Source organism: Orussus abietinus, unplaced genomic scaffold (assembly GCF_000612105.2).
Source record: "Orussus abietinus isolate OABI.00-Male unplaced genomic scaffold, Oabi_2.0 scaffold64, whole genome shotgun sequence".
Taxonomy (NCBI): domain Eukaryota; kingdom Metazoa; phylum Arthropoda; class Insecta; order Hymenoptera; family Orussidae; genus Orussus; species Orussus abietinus.
Window position 1 is genome coordinate 309,664 of NW_019394435.1, and position 19,328 is coordinate 328,991.

The 19,328-nt window shown below is 41.0% G+C and overlaps 5 protein-coding genes across 8 annotated transcripts; 3 read left to right on the forward strand and 2 right to left on the reverse strand.

Annotated features, from left to right (window-relative positions):
* Positions 1-330: 330 nt before the first annotated feature.
* LOC105697537 (translation machinery-associated protein 16) lies at positions 331-1,456 on the reverse strand. Of its 2 annotated transcripts, XM_012420904.2 has the most exons (6): positions 1,344-1,456; positions 1,211-1,258; positions 1,052-1,143; positions 849-989; positions 645-793; positions 331-571 (listed from the first exon to the last, which is right to left on the reverse strand). In XM_012420904.2, the coding sequence occupies exons 2-6, from the start codon at positions 1,211-1,213 to the stop codon at positions 357-359; spliced, it is 600 nt and encodes a 199-aa protein (XP_012276327.1). In that variant the 5' UTR covers positions 1,214-1,258; positions 1,344-1,456; the 3' UTR covers positions 331-356. The 2 variants fall into 2 exon arrangements, with proteins under 2 accessions (XP_012276327.1, XP_012276326.1); XM_012420903.2 differs by lacking the exon at positions 1,344-1,456 and having other exon boundaries at positions 1,211-1,296.
* Positions 1,299-2,648, forward strand: LOC105697489. The gene is made up of 4 exons (XM_023432293.1): positions 1,299-1,324; positions 1,906-2,041; positions 2,333-2,442; positions 2,522-2,648. Exons 1-4 carry the CDS (start codon positions 1,299-1,301, stop codon positions 2,622-2,624), a joined length of 375 nt encoding a protein of 124 aa, XP_023288061.1. The 3' UTR covers positions 2,625-2,648.
* Positions 2,649-3,635: 987 nt separating this feature from the next.
* On the reverse strand, positions 3,636-9,608 carry LOC105697490. Its single transcript, XM_023432294.1, has 11 exons — positions 9,507-9,608; positions 8,815-8,980; positions 6,710-6,894; positions 6,439-6,623; positions 5,827-6,219; positions 5,393-5,560; positions 5,100-5,323; positions 4,812-5,014; positions 4,454-4,719; positions 4,022-4,323; positions 3,636-3,925 (listed from the first exon to the last, which is right to left on the reverse strand). Exons 2-11 carry the CDS (start codon positions 8,966-8,968, stop codon positions 3,636-3,638), a joined length of 2,370 nt encoding a protein of 789 aa, XP_023288062.1. The 5' UTR covers positions 8,969-8,980; positions 9,507-9,608.
* On the forward strand, positions 8,330-14,279 carry LOC105697728 (acyl-CoA Delta(11) desaturase). Of its 3 annotated transcripts, none has more exons than XM_012421336.2 (6): positions 8,330-8,434; positions 10,902-11,170; positions 11,883-12,013; positions 12,438-12,643; positions 13,345-13,530; positions 13,616-13,892. In XM_012421336.2, exons 2-6 carry the CDS (start codon positions 10,918-10,920, stop codon positions 13,890-13,892), a joined length of 1,053 nt encoding a protein of 350 aa, XP_012276759.1. In that variant the 5' UTR covers positions 8,330-8,434; positions 10,902-10,917. The 3 variants fall into 3 exon arrangements, with proteins under 3 accessions (XP_012276759.1, XP_012276757.1, XP_012276758.1); XM_012421334.2 differs by lacking the exon at positions 8,330-8,434 and adding an exon at positions 10,282-10,590 and having other exon boundaries at positions 13,616-14,279; XM_012421335.2 differs by lacking the exon at positions 8,330-8,434 and adding an exon at positions 10,282-10,694.
* Positions 14,280-16,082: 1,803 nt separating this feature from the next.
* Positions 16,083-18,390, forward strand: LOC105697749 (acyl-CoA Delta(11) desaturase). The gene is made up of 6 exons (XM_012421369.2): positions 16,083-16,331; positions 16,419-16,666; positions 16,744-16,874; positions 17,147-17,352; positions 17,498-17,680; positions 17,794-18,390. Exons 2-6 carry the CDS (start codon positions 16,435-16,437, stop codon positions 18,089-18,091), a joined length of 1,050 nt encoding a protein of 349 aa, XP_012276792.1. The 5' UTR covers positions 16,083-16,331; positions 16,419-16,434; the 3' UTR covers positions 18,092-18,390.
* The last annotated feature ends 938 nt before the right edge of the window (positions 18,391-19,328 follow it).

Below are 19,328 nucleotides of genomic sequence, written 5' to 3' on the forward strand. Positions count from 1 at the left end.
ACAGATTGGTCGGAGAATAAAAGAAGCCGATTTCTGTGGTGGTACACCGATCACGGTGCGAACTGACGAGAGTGGAAGGAGGTCAGGAGGACGAGAGCTTCGCCCCCGGCATCACCGGATAGTAGTAATGAAATACAAATTACCAAAGATCGTCCCACTTAACTCGGACCCCTTCCGGGTGCTGTCAAGAAATTAGCGTTACAGGCTACTCTTTTACTTAGAAAATTTTCTACCGACTTCCGGCTCGATGGATCTTCGCTTGCTTTGTCTATCTTACTTGTCTACGCTGCATATATTAAGGGAAATGTTAAGAATACGTGAAACTAGACGTACAAAAATAAAATTACATTCTGCTTTTATTTCACATCCATAAATTCCTGCTCAGGTTCATCTTGGGTTCCCTTTTTTATTTCATTCGTAGAGCTTTCCTTCTGCTTACTTTGTTTTTTAAGGTGCTCTTTGAGGTGCTTCTTCCCAAATCTTCTGAATTTGAAGTTAGGAAGGTAACGCAGCTCTCCTTCCCAGGTCCGTAGAAGGTCGCACTGCGTGCTGTTAAGTACGTCTGGAATTTCTAAAAATATACATGCGGCGAATTATTAAATCTCCTATGTTATTGACTAAGACCAGTAGCGAACAGTAATAACCAATTCCACAAGTGTCGTATTCCTCTTGTTCCCGTGCCTTTGTCATGCGAAGAATATCTTCTCTGCTTGCATGCTGTCGCATCCTTTTACCTCCAATAGAGTGCTTTATAGCTATTTGATCTAGTTCTTCGTTGTGACGTGCTATGTACCTGCTCGTAAGAAGAAAGTTAGTGGCTGGTCTTATGTATTAACAATTTTACTTACAATTGAAGTAATTCCGCTGTAAGCTCTGGGGTGTACGGAGAAACGTTAGGAGTCATGTGGTCACGAAGCCACATCATTTTCTCCGCTACTATATTCTGTGAGATTACTTTACCCAATTTCGATTTTTGCCTGTTAGATACTCTACAAAAAAAAAACAATAGATATATACAGGCTTTTCAGCAGCACTTATTAAAATAACTTACTTTTTATTTTTCTTTATTATCGCTGCGGTCTTCCTACTGTTTGGATGTAAAACCTTTCTCGATTTACCCAGTTCTTTTCCTTTTGTCATCGGCTGAAATAGAAGCGTTATTTAATGTCAATTCGTATAAAGTCACAAAGTGTCAATTGTACGTACTTACCATATTTATTTATGTATGTAACACTTCGTTCGAGAGACCTAATGCAACCTAACATGAATGCACAATTTTTAGGTTATAACGACACGAAATGAATGAAATGAATGGCGTAGTAAGGTTAGTAAATTTTACTCACTGAGAACCGTATTGTCATCTAACATCCACATAAGGAACTACATTTTGCGAATGATTTCACCAGGAATAATAATTTGGATTGACTTCCAAGGATAACACAAAATACATATTTCAGGTGACTTATCATCAACTGACTTACCGACAATTACGTGTTTTACCATCAACAAGGAGACCTAGATGAACATGCAGGATACTTACCACCAGTCGGTAGCAAAGAAAATAATTCTACACTACAAGAATCTAAATTCCAATCGGAAGTTTCGCCATTAAATTCATGGTAATTCATTCCGACCAGTTCCGAACTTTTTACAAAAAAAGAAAAAGACAACTGTATCTCAAACTTTCTTAATAACCTTTTAATTTTCCGTTTTTTTATACCTTTACATTGTCATGCATTTAAGCATAGACAGGCCGTGGTGGGTTTTTCTTTTCCTATTTTTGATAATTCGAGTCGAAGGTTTTGGAAGACATCGAGCTCACAAAAAGCATTGCAAATCCTCCGAAGAAGACACGACTTGCCGGCCTTTGACAGACTCAAACGAGACTTGCGAATGTCCTCACAGCAATTGTGGCATTCCAGGATTTGGAATAATTCAGAAAATACCGTATTTACCATCACAATCTACATGTGGACCCATTGACGTGCAATTTTCTTCGGCATGTGTTAGATGCGGCCTCTGCATCGCCATTGCCGAACAGGTTAGGCATTCATTAAAAAAATTAAGTAACAGCCCGCTAAATAATTTGCACAAGCTCTCCGAATTTTATCACTATTTATGTATTGATATCGAATATCCCATTATGTAAAAGAAAGTTATTTTGAATCATTCGAGGAATAAACACGTAATAAGGTCATTATCAAGGGCAATTACCGGCCGGCATTTCAGTCGCCGGGGCGAGTTAAATTTAATTTACCGATGTGGATTTATTCGTACTCCGATAAGCCGCATTAAATATCATTTGCACGTTTCATTTGCATTTCATTTGTAGATGAACCAGACCCTGATAGAGACGCACGATCTTATGTCTCCGGAAGAGTGGCTCGATGAAGGAGAAGCTTCGGCTCTTTTACGATCCGTTTGCGACTACTCCTTTAAACAGTAAAACTGTTATAAAATATAAATTCTTTAGTGCAATTTAAACGACATTTGAGGGACTTTAATTGCATGTTTTTTACAGCTACAGTCTGCGCGAAATCGATGGTAAAAATTATATCTGCGACAGGATGCCAGGGGCAAATCTAGTCCCCTCCACGGCGGATGGGCTCTGGGAAAAGAAGTAATGATATTCATCAGTTTACTCTGACTTACTTTCGAATTAACTGTTATAAGAAAACACTTAAACGATCGTTAAGCCTGAGGGAAAAATGCAACGAATTCCTGGACGAAATGGGACCATTCGAGGTGTACAAGTTCTGGCGAGGTTGGTGCGATGGCACCTGCGAGCAGGACTTTGTTTCCCTTTTCTGCAGGTTAATCCGCCATTTTGAAAAGCACGACGTCGATGGAGGTTATTCATTTATTTTATTTCACTTCTACTCTTCGTAGGAACGACGATGGCATCTTTCGAGACTGCAGGAGCATTCGGAACATGGACAAACCCGATGTCCCAGCACGAGATTATCATGCCAATATGAAGGTCACGGTCGAGTTTAAATGCAGATAAACTCGACAATTGCATTTCAACTGCTTGGGAAAGTGTGGAAGGACTTTGGATCCGACCTTTACCTTCGCCTTATGATATCGCCTCCGGCTTCAGCGCAGGCTAGATTTTATTTCCAATAAAAGCGGCTGGTCCATTTTTCCCTACACGCCACAATGGCAAGCTGATAACTCCTGGTGACCCGATCAAGAGAATTCATTTCCCGAGGTTAATGTGTCCGGAAAGAAAAATTCCTCGGATTAAAAAGGCCCATGCGTGGATAGCCTCGGTTTTATATTTGAATGGAAAGCATCGATCGCTCGTTCAGAATTTCCGCAAAACGTGGGAAAATTATTATTATCCTTTTATGAACATTCAGAAATACTAACGTCTTTATCGCGTTTTTTAGACCTAAGGAATGAATGCCTTAATTCAACCATTGGTATCTCCCCGGGATTTCAGGAAACCGAGGATAGACATTTTGACAACGGAATTAATATTTATTCATTTTCAACGTCAGCCTAATATAGCAGATTGAGAAACATATCGAGAACGCGTTTCGAGTAAAAGGAAAATGTGGATTTTCGGAGGATGGTTCCTTTTCGAAAAAGTCAAATGGTGGAAGATCTAGAAGCCTTTAACAATGTAGAAATTAGTGCTGAAAAGGAATGACATCGGACTCGTGAGTTTTCGAATTGTCAACTGATATCTCCGGATTATGAATGTCTTCCTTCTTCGTTTTGTGCCGAGAAAATGAAGTCACGAAGGTCTCTTTGGATCTATTCACAGAATTTCCAGAGGAATTCCTGTTCTCTTTCTGGGACGCATTTGATCTCTTCCATACTGGTAATTTTCGTCTCCGATGGAGTGTATTTTGATTTTCCCTGTTCGTACCTTCCTGATAAGGATCTTCATCAGGGTTGTCCTTATCAACGTACAAACCTGTCGGGAGAAATTGCTCGTGAAAATGTCCAAGATTTTCAGTTTTCAGACCGCTTGGAAAATTCATTCCCAGGTGCTTTCCAAAATTTGGCTCACGGTCTCTCCAGCCATTCAGAGTCCCTTCAGGGTGTTTCTGAGGATGAAGTCGAGCTCTCTTTTGGTACAACCTAACACCTCGAAGAATTCTTTCTCGCAGTCTGCGCCGTTTATACCAGAGTCTCTCGATAATGCCAATGAAAAAGGACATGACCACCCCAATAGCGAGGATAACAATTGCCGAGTACACGTCCGCCAGTCTTGCACTGTGAAATGTCGTTGGTGTGTAACATTTTGGCATACTTGGCATCATTCTATGCAATATCCTGTCCAGGACTCCGCGTTCTCTAATTCTCATGATACTGAAAAAATTAATTAAACGTATAGAAGAATATTTCTACGGCATTTAGAGTTAGTAAATCGAGTCGAGTCAGAACGGAATGTCGGAGGAGCACTTCTTGATTAATTCGAAATAATGTGATACCCTCGCACCTTAGATTGATTATCTTCTTGTAAGGACATGTATTAGCCATGGGCAAGGCCACGACTGTGAAAGTCTGTGGAATGACCAGTTCGCTCAATGAACACCGATCTTGGATCAAAGATGTCCGAAGAGCTCTTCGAGCAAGCGTTGCGCTGACGAAAAAGCTGTAACCACCTTTGACAGCTCTTTTGAGGCCCAAGGTCGTATCCAGCTGCGATTCCCGACTATTAAAAGCCTTTATATACAGCTGCCGAAGATTACTGTCATTCGCGTTCTATGTAACATGTCGAGATTTAAATTTACACTCTTCACATCTGGATGGAATAAAAATTAAGACGAAAAGTACACAAAACTCGTGAAACTCACGCGAATGTACTCGTCGTCGCTAACGCTATAACCAAACTTGAAATTATTTTGCAAAAGGTCCGAGAGCGTTTTTATCCCGCTGGCTTGGACGGACAAAATCGAAGTGATGAAGCCAGCATACGCGTTGTACGTAACTAGAGCAAAAATCAAGCTCGCTAGAAGTACGGTTTTCCCGGAAGGATTTCTTGGAGTCCACGGAGATCCTGTAACAGAAGGAAATCAGATGTCCGAACACAAATTAATTTAATTCAATTATTAATTCATTCCAGTTCGTTGATACACTCTTGCCTTGCATGCACATGATGCTGATGCACCAAAGAGCAGCTTCCCCGAGGCCAGCATTTTCCCCGCCATCTTGGAAAACCGTCTTGCTGGCATAATTTATAGCGCCCATTGCGAAAACGATGAACACGTAAGTCATCGCAACCCCCAGAAGCAGTTTGTCGTTAAAAGGCTGCAAGAAAATGTCCCTCATGGTCCCCGACTCCGGAGGGTGGAAGTAGATGTTCCTCCTAAAGACGCGCACATTAATTCAAAGAAAAGCGACTGAAAGAAGTAAATCCAATATTCCAGGTAGTTACATATAGCGAATAAGGGGATGCGTGAAACTCATTTCTCGTTGTCGCTCGTCAGTAGTCGTGATGTACCCTAAACCGATGTCAACGGTTCCGGAAACGACATCCCCGAGGAGGTTGCTCCACGCCTTGTTGGTCACAGTGCCCAATTTCTCATGGGGAACCATCTCCATGCTGAAAATAACATCTCATCCCATTTCAAGATCCCACAAACTGAAAATGCAGAAATTGCAATTTCGGAATAGTATCCGGAAGATCGTCGTATAAATTGCGGGCTCCATTTCGCGACCTTATTCCAACGATCTCATCTGGTGATAAACTATCGCGGGTTGGTGCAATCTGAGATGCGTCACGGTTTCGCGTGATTGGATGCAACGGACGTAATAGACGGCTTCAAAAAGTCGATCGATCGCGCAATATCTGGAAAAGCTTTCGCTGACCTCGCGTTCATGCTGTTCGCCACGAACGTCATGATGTCCATAAGAGGGACGACGCCTTGAGTGTCGTCCTCCTCGGTGACTTCGGCTTGCCCATCGTTGCTGCCATTTAAAACACCGACCACGATGGGCAATCCGCCGAAATTATTCCGGAGTTTAACGCTAACTGGAAATCGTAACGAATAGGAGCCTGGGTTCCAGGAGCCCAAGTCGTCCACGACCAGGCTAGAATTGTCCGGAATGCGAATTTTGTAGACGTGAGTTAAATAGAAGCTCATCGTCCTGTTCTCCAGGATGACGTACTGCAAATTCATCGTGGAATTCTCGTCCTCTTTGCGTCGAGGCATCGGTTGGAATTCGAAGGTGCTTCCATAACGCCGAAGAGCCGCGCAAGTCCTGAGAAAAAAGAACAACCATTCCGTTTGCCTCTTCCCACCTTTTCGCAAATATTTTCGCGAAAATCACGTCCTCCGCGGAAGATTTGCGATATACGAAGCGTGCGGTTAAATATTTCTTACTGGCGATGCGGAATCGAGACTCCGGGTTTTCGGTAAATCAAAGTGAAGTCGGTTTACGAATTGTGGATCTCAAACGGGGGGAAATAAATGACTCCACCTGTTTAGATAGCGTCCTGTCATTTCTTTGGCGTCCGAGTGGTTTAAATAGGACGTGCCTACGACCACGTCGCTGTCCAGTCCTATGGGAAGATGACGCAGAACGGAATCGATTATCGTATCGACCTTTCTCGCCGTGATCATGAACCAAGAGACGTAGTAGTTGAACAACTGCTTTTGCGAGGCCTAATGCGTAAGACGTAGTCGGATGTTTAGAATGTGGAAATTAATTAATTGTTACATAGGAGAAGGAAAGTCGTAAGACGATTTACCACGTGGAGGACGTTTTCGATCGATGTCAAATTCAATCCATCCAACAGGACGACGGCCCCTACTCGATGTCTTTGGATTTTGAGGGCTTCCGGTAACCCCGGATTGATAGAAGACTGAATAGATACCTTCATCCCTCTCTCGCCGAAGCACTGGATCAAAGGCCTGGCGTACTTGATGGCACAATCTGCATTGCATTAAAAAATAACCCTAGTCAATACCACGGATACATTGCAAGGGAATATAATATGAAAAATAACGGTGGGAAATGTTCTTCGAATTATTAGATTTAAAGTGTAAGTAGTCCTCATTAGAGGAGCGGAGAAAGGTCGAGCTCCGTTTCAGGGTTCGACCCCGAGAGAAAAGAAACCCCGTTTAAGGACCTGTAATTACCACCGAATGTTCATTTCTCGGTGACGAAATGGAGAAAGACCGCGGCTGTTGAAAGCCATTTTGGCATTGTCTCGAATAACCCCGAATATCCCCGGTACTTACCGTAGTTCATGCAATTAGTTCCCAGAAAAGGGTGGGGAGGTTCGTGAGAACTTTGAGTGTGGCTGCGCTAAGAGTCACGTCCGCCACCAGTATTAATAAACATAGGATATACTGGTAATTACCTTGTTTTTCGACTAGACTATAGCTTGAAGGTGTCGTTAATACATGCACAGGCGATTGTGCCAATTGGATCGGAGGAATCGCTCGAAACAAGGAACAGGTGTATCACCTGTGAAGCAATTCTGACCCCTGATACGAAGAAAATCGTTAATTTCTTCCGATTTTATTTCTGACCTTATACAACGCCGTATTTGCCTTAGGCAGTCATCGAGATCATTAACACATGCACGATTTGGGCACATGGATGAAATTGATTTTAGGCGTCGATTCTTCGAACTTTGTCTTCGTGTTATCGAGGTCTCTGTTTCCTGTCTTTTGAAACACCCGAACTTTTCTAAGCTTGACGATTCTAAATCGGTCTTCTATATTTCACTGTAACAGTTATATTCTTCTACGTAAACAATTGACGAATAAGTATGGTTTCTATATACTTTTAGGTAAATTTAGGCACATAATGAAATCGAGACATTAACCTGCAACATAAGCCGCATATACAGGGGAATTAAGAAAAATATATGTATGCAGTTATGACTTCCGACACACTTTGACAAACATTCGCAACGATTACGAAGAAGCGTCCCAGAATGAATTTCACTTCACGTGAAGGTATATTTTGCAATCGACTGAAAACTGCATTTATAATTAACTGACTGTGGTTCACTGCAAAGTACTCGAAGTTTCCCTGTTTAATTGATTATTTGATTTGTCGATGAAGCCGCGTAGGGGTCTTAGAAATTTAAGACCTGAAAAGGTTAAAATTTGGTTCTGAAATAGGGAATTTAATTTATGAGAGAAAAGCTTGGGGAAAGTCCTGACCATTGTTAACCCCAGGAAAGAGGTTGGGAATGGCAAAGATATATTTGGAAAGGCATTCGTTATGTCCAAAATAATCACTCTTGGATCTTCCTGGACAGTATCGAGGGGCTGCCCAACCAAAAACAAAATTTCTTCATAGTGGGGATACGAGGTCTTCCGTTGTGCAGCTTTTATAAGAATCCAAGCGACAGGCGACCGATTCAGTTCCCTCCACCTGGCCACCTGGTGGAGTACCTGGACGAATTACCTGAGTACTTTGGCAGCGAGGGCCGAAGCGATTCGTACCTTCAGAGACGGTAAGAAATCATTTCATATCGGCGAAAACAGTGAAATTACTTTTATAATGTCGATTCCTTCGAGTTCAGCCTGTACAACTAACTTCCTCTGCACTGTCAGTCTTTTTTTAAATAAAAAATTAATAACCAAACTACGCGAGAGATCCGCGACCTTTGCCATCTGCACCTCGTAAAGTACTAATTAAAATAAAAAATGAACATTACTCATTAAATCAGACGCACGTTGCACAATTCTCATCTTTACGTCGTAAGAGCAATATCCCCTTCGGCACCGCGCAATTAGATGCGCTAAAACCTGCACTTTTATTTTGCTCCGTGAATAAACACTAGTCGAACACTTCGCGACTATAAACATAGTAAATGGTAAAAGAGATGCTTACTGGTTGAATTGAGATCATCGAAGAGAACCACTTCCTCCCAAGTTCTCCACTGAGCATAGTCCAAGATCATTTGCAAGACGAGGGGCGAGGGCGAAATGCAGCTTCCGGTCACTCCGATCGAGAAGATTGCAAGGACCCAACATCCTGCTATCATTCCTCGACGGTCCTGCGGGATTTCGAAGAAATGCGAGATCCTTAGGGACGAATCCTCGAATCCTGGCGAGCTCGGTATCGCTCTTCGCGCGAATGGCAAAGTCGATAAGCCAAAGCTAGATATTGCAAGTCTCCGGAGTGGCTTCCAAGATTCGCCGATCGATTCTCGTTTTGTCGAAACACTCGACAGCTAGGAAAGGGTTAGTGCTAACTTTGATGAGGTCTAACTTATTAATTTACGAAGAATCCACCTGACTGATACGTGTAGCTAGATAAATGCCACGGACTGCTCCGAAGATCCGAATATCGAGTCAAACTGAGTATAACTCACCGCAACAAAGGTATGATCTACTTACAATTAAAATCGACGTTTGAATTATCCAACGGCTAATAATTTAGCCAAATGATTATACGAAATGTGTAAATGAGTAAAATTCATACCTGAATAGCGAATGCACCTTGAACAATATTAATTAGACTGTGAGTTTATCAACCGATGACGAATTCACGGTAGAGAAGGAGATCCTTTGATCACTCACCGATCCTGACGATTTGGGAGCTTTTTTCCACCCTCGATGTGCTTCGAGTGCACGTCAAGTGTGAACACATGAGACTGACTCCAGGGATCCATTTTGCACAAGTCCATCCACTGAAATTAAACCATGATAGTCATCTAGGGAATAACGTTTCGTAGGTGACACGTTAATGACGTTTTTCCGACGATGTCAAGATACAGAGTACTCGAGCGTGGATTAGGGTGAATTCCGAAGCTCGTTTGTGGGAATTAAATTGAAACAAAGAGAGCCGAGGCTCTCTTTGTCTAATTAACGATCCTTTCCGCCTATGAACTTACCTACGAGTGTCTCTAAATATACCGACGATTGCATTTTCAAGACCCGAGACAGTTTTTAAGAACATCAACGGTTCGCAATTTGACTGACAAGTCATTTTTTCGGTGCAAATGAAGGCGAGATTAACTCGATTTCGAGGGGTTGATAAATAAACATCGCAAATGAGAGAGATATTGAGTGGGTCTGATAATTGAATCCCGTTGTTTGGAATTTCTAAGTGACTCATGATCGCGATCGAGACTCGAAATATCCAAATCTCTGGACGTTGCCGAATCATATCTGAGACCCTTATTTTCTCCTGAGATGTCACGAGTGTGCAGAATCAATTCTGAGCGATCACAATGAACACTCACGCAAGTAAGTAACGTTCCAGGGCAACAATGTGCTGATACAGCTGTTTTAAAAGTTGGCCACACGACTCAGCACACCCGAAATTGATGCAACGATGAGACACGGTCGGGTCTCGTCTGAGCCATCACGAGTCCTTTAAATCCTCCTCTGATGCTCACACGGATAAGTGTACAGATAAATTTGAGGATCTATTCTCGCTCCTATAAAGTCAATATTTAATAGCGAAAGAGAAAGAAAGAAAGGACGAGTCGAGTATGTGAGAAACGCGAAGAGTGGTCGCGCGGCGATACCGATTGCGATACCGGAAATGACAAAGTGTACAAATTTTCAAGATTTATTGTAAAACAATCAGCGATATAAGGAAGAGACGACCATTTCGCGAAGTGTAAGACAGCGATCGTCGTCGTATGACGAGTTACAGGTGCGTCGAAATCGACATTTCGAGTCAAGTTTTGATTGTGTGGACGAATCAAGTGCAATTGTATACGGCGTTACTCGTGGGATCGACAGTTTAACACGTACAGGGTAACAAAATTTTTGCAACAATTTCATGCACTCCCAGACGATAAAAATATAATAATGAAATAATAAATATGCAGTGAAAAGTAGAAACTAAACAGTGAATAGAAAAAAAGAAAGAAGCGCCTTGGCGCGAAGACGCGCCTTGCAAACCACGAGTCGTAATGTTAAGCATCGAATATTTTTAGTTATTTTCATTTCATTGTTCAACAGGGCAATTTACGGCGAAATGACACCCAACCTATCCAGCACCACCTTGACGGTGGAGGCGACTTCGACCGAGTCGAAGAATTTCTGTGTCAAGAGTGCCGAAAATGAGAAACCACAGCCGGAGACGAAACTGCGGGAAGAGTGGGAAGGAGAGTTATTCAAGACGCCGATAATATGGAAAAACGTCATCAGCATCGCCATTTTCCACATCATGTCGATTTACACCCTGCTCACGTTTCCTTACTTAGATTGCAAGCGGACCATACTTTGGGGTAAGATGTCGTTATCGTCTTCATTTGATGGCTTAAACGCGAAATAAGAAAATGCCCACACAAACGCACCGCTCGGCGATTAAAAAAAATGCGTCTGTTTCGCTTATGCACGCGTAAGGTAATAGTCACGGTGCATGCACGGTACATTTCGCAATTCTTACATAACGAAAAACATTAAACACGCGAAAAACGGAGTGCAGTTGCACACGTTTACACATGCGTCAGCCATCCCACACGAGTATACACTGCACGGTATCTTTTCGAAAAAATATTATCTGTTTCCGAAAGATCACCGGCCGAGTCTAAATAAACATAGAACGCAACCGTGGAATAACAAATTCGAAATATGCACGGCGATCGCAACAAAGTAACCTCGGAGAAATGACTGAAATGTCTCTTCGCACGTGGAAGGGCGCGACCGATGAAGATATTAAATATTTATACGTGACGCCATTCGATTGACGTTAACGAAGGTGGAGGGCCTGCCGGAATATGTCTTCGTCATTTTCGTACAGTGGAAATCAATCAATGCCTTTTGTGTCCCTTTTCTGGTCTTTTCTTTCTAGAATTCTTCGATTAGAACTCAGCTGGATGGTCGATTATCGCTAATTTCTTTTTTTTTTAAATCAATAGATCCGATCAATTTAATTTCCTTTTTAGGTTTCAGGGAAAATTTTTTTTGGGGGCTCGTAATAATTGCTTTGATGTTTAGGAGTGTTCGTGGGAATGATGGCTGGATTTGGAATCACTGGCGGTGTTCATCGATATTGGACGCATCGATCATTTAAGGCCAATATCCCTTTGCGAATCATCCTTCTGATCTGCTTTTGTACGGCTGGACAGGTAAATGTATTTAAATAAAGCATAGACTGCGTTAAAAAGTGCGGCGTTCCACGAGTACTGGAGTAATTACTGGCGCATGAAATTTTAATGTCCCTTGCCAGTGAGACAATTCGAGCAAATGAGAATTGCGATGACGATCTTATAACGATCGTAAAGATCGAGCGATAGCAGCTGGCACCGTAACCCTTCATAGATCATTAGAAATTATGATGGAAAGCTCCATGTTCATTCCTGAGTTATACGCGATGTAAACTGTGAAAAGGAAACGCACTGTTCAAGACGTACAGAATTTCATCAATTGGCAAAGTAAAAGTGATGAAATTATAAAATTATCGAAATTGGTTGAAAGAACCAATAGAGTAGCAGGTAGTGGCGTGGCATTCTTTAATTGGTTGAACATTGAAATTAAATTTGATTCTTTCAGAATTCGGTCTACAATTGGGTACGAGATCACCGAGTTCATCACAAATTTTCGGAAACGGATGCTGATCCGCACAACAGTAATCGCGGTTTCTTTTTCTCTCATGTCGGATGGCTCATGACGAAGAAGCATCCCGAAGTTCTTCGGAAGGGCCGACAAATAGACATGAGTGACGTCCTGGAAGATCCTGTCGTCCAATTTGGCGAAAAGTGAGTAATCCTTCGGGACGTTATAAAATTACTTACAATTATTTTACAATTATCTTATAATTAATACTCTTCGTCCGATCTCTTCGGGGCACTCATGAGCCCTAAAATTCAAACGCGATTGCACGGCAATTAATCCTCGATAACATACGACTGATAACCAACGAGCCAACTACAGTTGTACGCACAATGATACGTAATCTCGGTTGAAATAATAAATGAGCAATACATATTAATTGCACATTAAGTGCTAACGATTACTGTATACATTTGCATATAATAATCTGCATACACTTGGATTTATCAATAGTGGATACTCAGTGGAAATTCTTATAAACTTTGCATTTTTTCCACGATACAAGAAAGCGTGTATGACTTCGAAAGAAGAGGTCGTGCCACGAACGAAGAAGTTTATCGATCCGGTTAATCGGCTTTAATTTCGCCATGATAGTCACAAATCGAGTTCGTGACGGCTGCATGATATGATACGAGCTGTCAAACGTATCACAACTCGATGACGCTCCTTCGTACATTCTGCTCGAAGAAAGTCTCTTCATTGCTCAATGCACTTTTACCTCGGCACTGTTATTCCCCGAATTTCGAAACCGCTTGACATGTCACTCAGAATTTCACAGCCTAGTACCCATTTACTCCTGCGGTGTGAAAATATAGAGGAAAAATTAATAATTCATTATTATCCACAGGTACTTTCTGCTGCTGAAACTGATTTTCGCTTTCCTCCTGCCCATACTCGTGCCAGTGTATTTCTGGAATGAAACCTGGTACATATCCAGCATGAGCCAGCTCTTCGTCCGATACGTAGCTGGATTAAACATTACATGGAGTGTAAACAGTGCGGCTCATCTTTGGGGCTCAAAACCATACGACAAGTAAGTGTCGCGTCTCGTGAACGATCGAAATATTCCGTGTAAAAAAAATTGATATATTAAAAAAATGTTTAAAATTGCTCCCTAGGAGCATAGCCCCGGTGGAGAACATGGCCGTTGCGTATCTGGCGATGGGGGAAGGTTGGCACAACTACCACCACGTTTTTCCATGGGATTACAAGGCAGCCGAGCTAGGGAATTATTCCCTGAATAGCACCACTGCGATCATCGACATGTTCGCGAAAATTGGGTGGGCGTACGACTTGAAGCAGCCATCGAAGGACCTGATCGAAAGGGTGGCTTTGCAGAGAGGAGATGGAAGTCGCGAACATTGGGCCGAAGTTCCCGAACCAAAAAGCGAATGAGACGATGAAGGACTAGTCCAAAAAGTTTTGAAGATTTTCGAAAAGTACCCGCGAGTCTTCGCGTTAAATTGCCCTGACTCCCAACTCTAGTTTACATATTTAGTTCTTATTGACCACTCATCAGGGATGAGTTGTGCAACGTTCGAAAAGGTGCCTTCTAAAGTATCTTTGTAAAGTGCGTGAAATCGTTCAGTCCCGGCAATTATTTAAATAGAGTCATTTATTGTTTAAATAGAGTCATTATTTAAATAAAGCCATGCACGTTAGGCGTACATAATGCGGAAGGACACCTTTTACCTGTACTTTTTTATGTGCGTGCAAGTCTTGCATGCGACATTGTATATTTGCGTTTATTGTGATATTGTGATTGTGAAAATATAGATATGTAATGGGTTTTACCTGAAAATTAACAGACTGTTAATTTTTTTTTATCGCTTACCCTCTTCCTTGCACTATACCGAGTCTTGATATTAAGCATAGAATTGATGTTGCATGAAAATTGTTATCATTAAGACACTGAATTAAGTCATGGAGTACTTATATCGTGCAAAGGCCATTAGAAATTTAAATGTTCTTGCACTAGTTTATTTGTGCGATATTGCCATGCATTATAGATGAGTGGGTTAGACATTGGAACTGTATAATATCCCGCCTTTAGGTTTTCGTCAGGAAACCTCGGTGAGTAACCTAGCCGAATACAATGCCATTGTTGATAAGAGCGAAGGTTTTAATCCTTGATCCAGAAGTTTACCTACTCGTCATCCAAACCCAAGTGGGGTAATGATGTATTCCTAGTTACGAAAAATTTAATTTTTATAATCCTAATTACATATCAGTAATATTTCGCTCCTTATCAACTGCAGTTTAAGGCATCGTTCATGTCGGGTTGCAACCAATCAGGTCGATTCGTACAAAGTTTCCAGAATGCAATCAACATTTGAATGATTGATACCGAAGCTTAAATATGTTATCATTCACGTTGTCACCTGAATTCGCTGGTCTTGCAGTTCAATATCCAGATGCTTGTTACCTGATGTGCAATGTTATGACAAACCTCAGCAGATTTTGCAGTTATTTGTGAAAATGTTTAACGTTCACGACAAATTCGTAATAAATGTTCAGTCTGAGAAAGCTTCGCCATCTATCTGTGCTGTCGAAACAAACTTGAACAAAGTTTTTGGTAATGTTCGGTACAAATTGGAAGTTGATTTATCCAAACCGCAATGGTAGACGGTTGTACTGGTAATATTGTTGCAGTTACTAATAGTAGACTAACCAACGTCTTGCAATGAAAGTGACTATATTTAAATGGTAACTTAACTATTCGAAAATGGTAAAAAAGAAACCTTACAATAAATATTGTTACCGTTACTAAAAAATTCGTAGAAAAGTCAATTCTAAGTCACGTTCCTTTATCAAAAATGGCCTTCACAGCGTCGAATTGTTCAGTTTACCTGCTCTTTTTCTTTCTGTACACAGACATCTCATATTTAGCAAACTTGAACTTGAAAAAAGGTCGTGGGATTCATAACCCTAACGGATGTAAAGCTGAAATCAAATGTTTACAAATTGATAAGCTGACACAGCAGGGAAAATGCATTCTAACCAACACAATGGGGAATATTGCTCTACTTATGAGTATTACTGCCAACTGATTTCCAAAACTGCGAATTTGACGGCTTTTATTAAATTCATGCAATTTCACTCCTGCGGCCTTCTGGGAGTATTCAGGAAAATTAGAGATGAGCACTCATTTGCGACATACGCTTGTAGAAAACTCTGATGAGTAATGTATGAATAATAGTCTACAAAATTCGAAGATTTTTAAAATGTATCCGCGAGACTCCGTGTTATAATGAATTGCCTTGACAAATGAAATTAGGATACGTAGAGACTCTAAACTCGTGTAGTTTTCATGTTTAGATCTTATCGACCACTCATCGGGGATGAAGTTGTGCAACGTCCGTAAAAGTGATTTCTAGATTATACTTGGAAAGCGGATGAAGTCTATTAGTTCTTGCAAACATTTAGCTAAAGGCCGAAAAGGTGACCTCAAGATCATACTTGCAAAACGGATACAGTCGATTGTTCTTGCAAACATTTAGCTAAAGTTGTGCTCGTTACGTATACGTAATACGGAAGGCCACTTTTTATCTGCGTTGTGAAGTGTATAAAACTATTGCAAATTTCTTTAAAATGTATGCAGTCTTATCAACCTGTTAGTTTCTTCACAGCCGTGCAAGTGCTAGGTTGAACCTTCTTTTCCTAATATTGATGACGCCTCCAGAACTAATCGCACTCTAAGGTTTACAGACTCTTTTTCAAAGTGGGTAACTTTTCTTACATTCTTATTCAGTGTAAAAGGACCAAAAAGAAGCTCGTTTGCGGGACTTAGAAAAACGGAGACTTCCCTTTTGCGGGTATTCAGAAAATTTAGAGGTGAGCATCCATTTACGACAACAACATTGTTTCGATTAAAAGTAAGTGCGTTTTGCGGTTACTTATTTCACCTAACGTTTTTAATAGGAATCTCAGAATAGAAATGGCACCGAACCCGAAGGAGCCTTCGGACGCCTTGGAGGAGACCTGCATGAAATCTTCTGAACATTTGAAAGAACAAAATAAGGCGGAATCAAATGAAGAATGGCGAGGAGGGTATTTCGTGACAAAAGTCAGATGGGATAGGGCCCTCTTCCTCATTGCATTTCACGCGTGGTCTTTTTACGCCGCATTAACGCTTCCTTACCTGGGATGCAAGAGGACATGGTTGTGGAGTAAGCCGTTGTCATTTTACTTTTGTGAAAAGTGTCATTATTCCAAAAAGTGTAATCCTAAAACATTCATTGTTAAGGCACCTTTCTGTTGTATGCAAGTATCTTTGGTGTAACCGGTGGAGTGCATCGATATTGGTCGCACAGGTCTTTCAAGGCGAAATTGCCCCTCCGAATTATCCTGCTTATTTGCTACGCCACGGCTGGTCACGTAAGTCACAATTCGTCCTGACTCGTGACGACCTAGAGTAAGATAAGAAACTGCACATTTTATGTTAATAACAAGTTAACAACAATTTTCTGTTAATAACCCGGTCATCGAGAAGTAGTAACAAGAAATAACCATTTAAGGAGTAATGAAGTGGAAGCTACGAGAATTAACTGCAGTGATTATTTTCATTTGACCAGCTATGATTGTACATTAATAAAGGGTACAGACACAAATATCGATGACTGTGTATTCAAATTGTACGTCGGTTTTAGTTTCGGATCAGCCATTGGGTAAGGCTTCACCGCGTTCATCACAAATGTTCGGAAACGGATGCGGATCCGCATAACAGCAAGCGCGGATTCTTCTTTTCGCACGTTGGTTGGCTCGTGCTCGAAAGACATCCTGAAGTCCGTCGACAGGAACGCCTGATTGACATGAGCGACGTCTTCAGCGATCCTGTCGTACGAATTGCCGATAAGTATGTACACTAATGTTCTGACGCTGCAAATAAGCCGAATTTTGTATTTGCATATAAATCGTCGGTCTGTATTTTACATACAACTGATCAAATCTTATTCTCTATTCTTTCAAATCCTACATTCCATTCTTATTTCTTTTCGCAGGCACTTCGAATTCGTGAAGATCCTCTTTGCTTACATCGTGCCAATAATAGTGCCGGTTTACTTGTGGAACGAAACCTGGTACAACGCCTTGTCGATAAATGCCATACGTTACGTCCTTTGTATAAACATGATAGGCTCTATAAACAGCGCGGCACATCTTTGGGGCTACAAACCATACGACAAGTACCTAATAAAACTAATATTCGACTTATATAATATAAATTAGGAAAGAATATTCGCATATCGGTAGCAGTATGTTTACATTAAATTTGCAAAATTTAAGAATTGCATTTTAGGTCCATTGCTCCTGCGCAAAACATCTTCGTTGCTCACTTTGCGATGGGCGAAGGATGGCACAATTATCATCACGTTTTTCCCTGGGATTACAAGGCGGCCGAGTTCGGAAATTATTCTCTCAATTTGACTGCTGGCCTCATCGACATGTTTGCAAAAATTGGATGGGCCTATGATCTGAAGCAGCCCTCGAAGGACTTGATTAAAAAGATCGCTTTGCGAAGAGGTGACGGCAGTTATAAAAATGTTGATGAAGTTCCTGAGCCAATAAGTGTAGAAGAGATGGAGAAGAAAAATTAAAATTTTCTGCTTTCGGATTCTGGAATAGAGGATCCCATCTCACGATTCTTAGGTCATTTTATTATATAGCAAAGGCACTAGATTACAGGGCTTATGACCTGGGTCACTCGAGTAATCCGTGATAATTATAACCCCGAGCGCTCAAGCCAAATTGTATATTTACGTTTCCTTGTGGTATTGCGATTATGAAAATGTAGGTTTGTATCGCTGGTAATTAACAGAATGTTATTTTTTGTAGCGTTTGCCCTCTTCCTTGCACCATACCGAGTCTTGAAATAAAGCATAGAATTGATATTGCATGAAAATTGTGATCACTAAGACACTGAATTAAGTCATGGAGTACTTAAAGCGTGCAAAGGGTATCTGAAATTTAAATGTCCCTGCACAAGTTTATTTGTGCGATATTGCCATGCTTTATATATGAGTAGGTTAAACATTGGAACTGTATATTATCCTGCCTTTAGGTCTCCGACAGGAAACCTCGGTGAGTAACCTAGTCGAATCCAATGTCATTGTTGATAAGAGCGAAGGTTTTAGTCCTTAATCTAGAAATTTGCCTACTCATCATCCAGCGTCAATAGTGGGATAATGATAGTTTCCTAGTTACGCAAAATTTAATTTTTATATTTCTTATTACGTATCAGTTCTATCTCGCCCCTTATCAGCGGCTACAATTTATGACGTCGTGCATATCGGGTTGCATCCTACCTGGTGAAATCGTACAAAGTTTTCAGAGTGCCGTCTGAGTCCATTCATACGTTTGAACGATTAGTACCGAAGGTCTAATAGGTTATCATTCACGTTATCTCCTGAATTCGCTGGTCTTGCAGTTTAATATCCAGATGCTTGTTACCTGATATGCAATGTTATGACAGGCCTCTGCTGATTTTGCAGTTATTTGTGAAAATGTTTGACGTTTACGACAAATTCCTAATGAATTTCCGATCTACGTCTACTAATCATTGTCACTGAACTTATTAATAGCATATGATCGAATCTTAATACGCACTATCTATAGTTAACATTTTAAGTTATGTAACAAAGAAACGAAATTTCTTAAGCAATTTGCTGAGTTTCATTCTGAAATGACAAACGGTATATATTATTAGTCTGTATGTATTGAAGTCAAAGGTCGCGCGTGTCCACTGGCAGATAAAAAAGTGGGGAGATTATGAAGAAAAGCAAAGAATGAAAAAGGACGATCACGTTATCAATTCGTGGCAGGGAGCTGACTCTG

What these genes read in the sequence shown, in the direction of transcription:
- LOC105697537 (XM_012420904.2), bottom strand. An exon ending in ATAATAAAGAAAAATAAAAA is followed by an intron (nt 990 to 1,051) that starts GTAAGTTATTTT and finishes TTTTTTTTGTAG; the next exon opens with AGTATCTAACAGGCAAAAAT. An exon ending in ACAGCGGAATTACTTCAATT is followed by an intron (nt 794 to 848) that starts GTAAGTAAAATT and finishes TCTTACGAGCAG; the next exon opens with GTACATAGCACGTCACAACG.
- LOC105697489 (XM_023432293.1), top strand. Translation starts at nt 1,299, where the DNA reads ATGAATGAAATGAATGGCGTAGTAAG. An exon ending in GCATCGCCATTGCCGAACAG is followed by an intron (nt 2,042 to 2,332) that starts GTTAGGCATTCA and finishes TTTCATTTGTAG; the next exon opens with ATGAACCAGACCCTGATAGA. An exon ending in TGCGACTACTCCTTTAAACA is followed by an intron (nt 2,443 to 2,521) that starts GTAAAACTGTTA and finishes TGTTTTTTACAG; the next exon opens with CTACAGTCTGCGCGAAATCG.
- LOC105697490 (XM_023432294.1), bottom strand. Translation starts at nt 8,968, where the DNA reads ATGATAGCAGGATGTTGGGTCCTTGCAATCTTCTCGATCGGAGTGACC. An exon ending in ACAGGACGCTATCTAAACAG is followed by an intron (nt 6,220 to 6,438) that starts GTGGAGTCATTT and finishes CTTTTTTCTCAG; the next exon opens with GACTTGCGCGGCTCTTCGGC. An exon ending in GCGAACAGCATGAACGCGAG is followed by an intron (nt 5,561 to 5,826) that starts GTCAGCGAAAGC and finishes TGTTATTTTCAG; the next exon opens with CATGGAGATGGTTCCCCATG.
- LOC105697728 (XM_012421334.2), top strand. An exon ending in CAAGCGGACCATACTTTGGG is followed by an intron (nt 11,171 to 11,882) that starts GTAAGATGTCGT and finishes TTTGATGTTTAG; the next exon opens with GAGTGTTCGTGGGAATGATG. An exon ending in GGCTCAAAACCATACGACAA is followed by an intron (nt 13,531 to 13,615) that starts GTAAGTGTCGCG and finishes ATTGCTCCCTAG; the next exon opens with GAGCATAGCCCCGGTGGAGA.
- LOC105697749 (XM_012421369.2), top strand. Translation starts at nt 16,435, where the DNA reads ATGGCACCGAACCCGAAGGAGCCTTCGGACGCCTTGGAGGAGACCTGC. An exon ending in GCTACGCCACGGCTGGTCAC is followed by an intron (nt 16,875 to 17,146) that starts GTAAGTCACAAT and finishes CGTCGGTTTTAG; the next exon opens with TTTCGGATCAGCCATTGGGT. An exon ending in GTCGTACGAATTGCCGATAA is followed by an intron (nt 17,353 to 17,497) that starts GTATGTACACTA and finishes TTCTTTTCGCAG; the next exon opens with GCACTTCGAATTCGTGAAGA.